The 2,500-nt window shown below is 41.0% G+C and overlaps 2 protein-coding genes across 2 annotated transcripts in view; one reads left to right on the top strand and one right to left on the bottom strand.

Annotated features, from left to right (window-relative positions):
- Positions 1 to 178, bottom strand: part of LOC137980289 (uncharacterized) — a 1,654-nt gene extending 1,476 nt beyond the window's left edge. The window contains exon 1 of the mRNA XM_068827689.1: positions 1 to 178. This exon is cut by the window's left edge and continues 41 nt beyond it. Coding sequence (XP_068683790.1) covers positions 1 to 145 — 145 coding nt within the window. The 5' untranslated portion in view covers positions 146 to 178.
- A 488-nt stretch (positions 179 to 666) lies between these two features.
- LOC137981038 (histone H3-like) lies at positions 667 to 1,152 on the top strand. Its single transcript, XM_068828406.1, has one exon. It carries the CDS (start codon positions 667 to 669, stop codon positions 1,150 to 1,152), a length of 486 nt encoding a protein of 161 aa, XP_068684507.1.
- Positions 1,153 to 2,500: the final 1,348 nt, after the last annotated feature.

The following is a 2,500-nucleotide window of genomic DNA, read 5'->3' on the forward strand; positions in this document are numbered from 1 at the left end:
ACCTGTTCCCGTTCTCCCAGTCACCGTCGGTTTGTTCAGAAAACGGAGAGTGATTGTCAACACTTTCCACAGTAACATCTAATGCCGTGAAACCAACAGCTAGAGAAGAAAAAACGAGGGCAAAAGTTGCGAAATATTTTTCCATTTTGAAAAGTTGCGAGGGGGGCTAAAAAATGTGCGTGACACTTACAAAGGAAGTGAATTGGAGTTTGTCATGTGACCGGAAATAAAACTTTCCCGCCTTTTTCATAAATTCTGCGCGACTGCAGCCCCGCTATGAAAACTTAAAAAACATTGAATTTCATTCTAAACTGTTGGTTTTAAAGGTCAGCTATTAATTCTGTGGTCCGAAAGTTTCATCAGAAGAACACAAGGGCGTGAATTTGGCCATAAGAACACTTGAATTTAGCCGTTTTGCCATTTCTTTCCTACAACTTGTTACAAGGTGAGTTTGAGCCGCACAGAAACTGAGTTCAAAGTTTGTTACATTTAATTCTTCGGTCCGGGAAGGTCCGGACTGGAAAATTTTGAATTACTCGGAAACAATCCATTTGTCGTTAATAAGGTCGCCTTCTTATGAGACTACTGCTAAAAACTTTTCTTATCTTTGGGCAAATAATTAAGTTGAAATTATTTTTTCGTAACAGACCATTTAAAACATAAAAGATGGTAAGGATCAAACAAACAAAGGAGAAGCACCAAACAGGCTTAAATTACAGATTTGCTGCTAAATCTTTCCTGCTTTCAAAGAAGACGTTATTGGAGGCTGAAGACATTAATCTACTGCAAATCTCACCTTTGAAAATAACCGCCCTTCCAATTACAACTCGTCCTATTAAGAAGATACGAAGATACCGTGCAGGAAAGCTGGCTTTGCAAGAGATTCGCAGATATCAAAAAAGCACGCAGCTACTAATCTGCAAGTTGGCCTTTCAGCGCCTGGTCCGTGAAATATCCCAAGATTTTGCTCCTGGCTTCAGAGTTCAGCCCTCTGCTTTGCTAGCTCTCCAAGAGGCCACCGAATCTTACATCGTGGGAGTTTTTGAGGACGTAAATTTATGTGCTCTCCATGCAAAAAGAGTCACCATTATGCCTCGAGATTTGCAACTGGCTCTTAGAATCAGAGGGGAAGGGAGATTGCTTCATCACTAAGACAAGTTCGTTAAGTAAACCTTTTGTGTTTCATTCAATAAGTTAAATCAACGGAAATAAATTTAGTCTTTGGTTTTCAATGGACGGAAAGAAACCATTTTTAAATCAAAGAGCTGTTTAGCTCTGACGTTTTTAAATCGACGGACGGGAACCTAAAAGCAGATGTTTGAATTTTGAGCCATGATTTCGCCCAAATTTTAAATTGATTGTCTACGTAAGAGTGAAGATAATCGGCAATTCAAATTGGGTACCTTCAGGCGTCCCAAATAGACGCTGTTTCATTTCGTCAAAATTCAGTTTGGAAATTACTTTGAGTGTTCCGGAAACATTAATTCATCTATTTTTCGCGACAATTCACAGTTGTTGTTTTTTCGTGCATTTATTTATCAACGTGATGCACATTTAATAAAGTTATTATTGATACAAGTGCTGCGTTTTGTCAACCCAGCAAAATGATCTAAAGGTGAATATCAGATTGGAATGACTTCGGTTGTGCTGTAGATTCTTAAGCCCTGGCCAAACGAAACGCAAGTCATCGCAAGTCGACGCAAGTTCTCACTTGCGAAGACTTGCGTTCACTTGCGATAGGGTGGCCAAACGCGACGCAAGTTGAGCGCAAGTCCTTTGCAAAAGTAGCAGAATTTTTGTTTTTTTTTCTTTTTCCTAGGCTCAGACTCGGAAGAGCTGCTACTTTCACTGTAGCTGCTGCTTATACTTGCACCGCTACTGGGTCTCCTGTTATGGTTTTCCTTTTTCTTATGTTTTTTTAACTCCCTATCCTTGTTTTCTTTTAGCTCTTCGGGGCTTAAGTTTTCCGAATTTTGCTCCGTGACAGAAGCCATCTTGTCAAAAGGGAAAGCGCAAAAGTTTCAGATTCCTGCTCAAACAGCGGCATCAGATTAGCTAAAAGGTTTCCAAAAAAGTACGAATAACTTGCGAAAACTTGCATCCACTTGCGTTGAGTGGCCAAACGAGACGCAAGTTGGGCGGACTTGCGTCCAAAATTTGAACATGTTTAAATCAAACGCAAGTCGTCGCAAGTCTTCGCAAGTGAATGCAAGTGGGTGGCCAAACGGTATGCAAGTCAGCGCAAGTAACAAAACTTGCGTCGACTTGCGATGACTTGCGTTTCGTTTGGCCAGGGCTTTATAGATCGCAAGGTTTTGCAGTACACTTTTTTCGCAAGTGGCGCTGTACCCTACGGTAAACGACCTTTTTCGCATATAGTTCCGGGTAGTCGGCTTCCCAAGCGGGAACTTTATCACTTGACTACCGACGACTGACTACCAAACGTAAAGAAATTTGAAAGTTGTAGCAAGGACAACGGCTACGTGAACTTCAACATCAC

This window comes from Montipora foliosa, chromosome 12 (genome assembly GCF_036669935.1).
Source record: "Montipora foliosa isolate CH-2021 chromosome 12, ASM3666993v2, whole genome shotgun sequence".
Lineage (NCBI taxonomy): Eukaryota > Metazoa > Cnidaria > Anthozoa > Scleractinia > Acroporidae > Montipora > Montipora foliosa.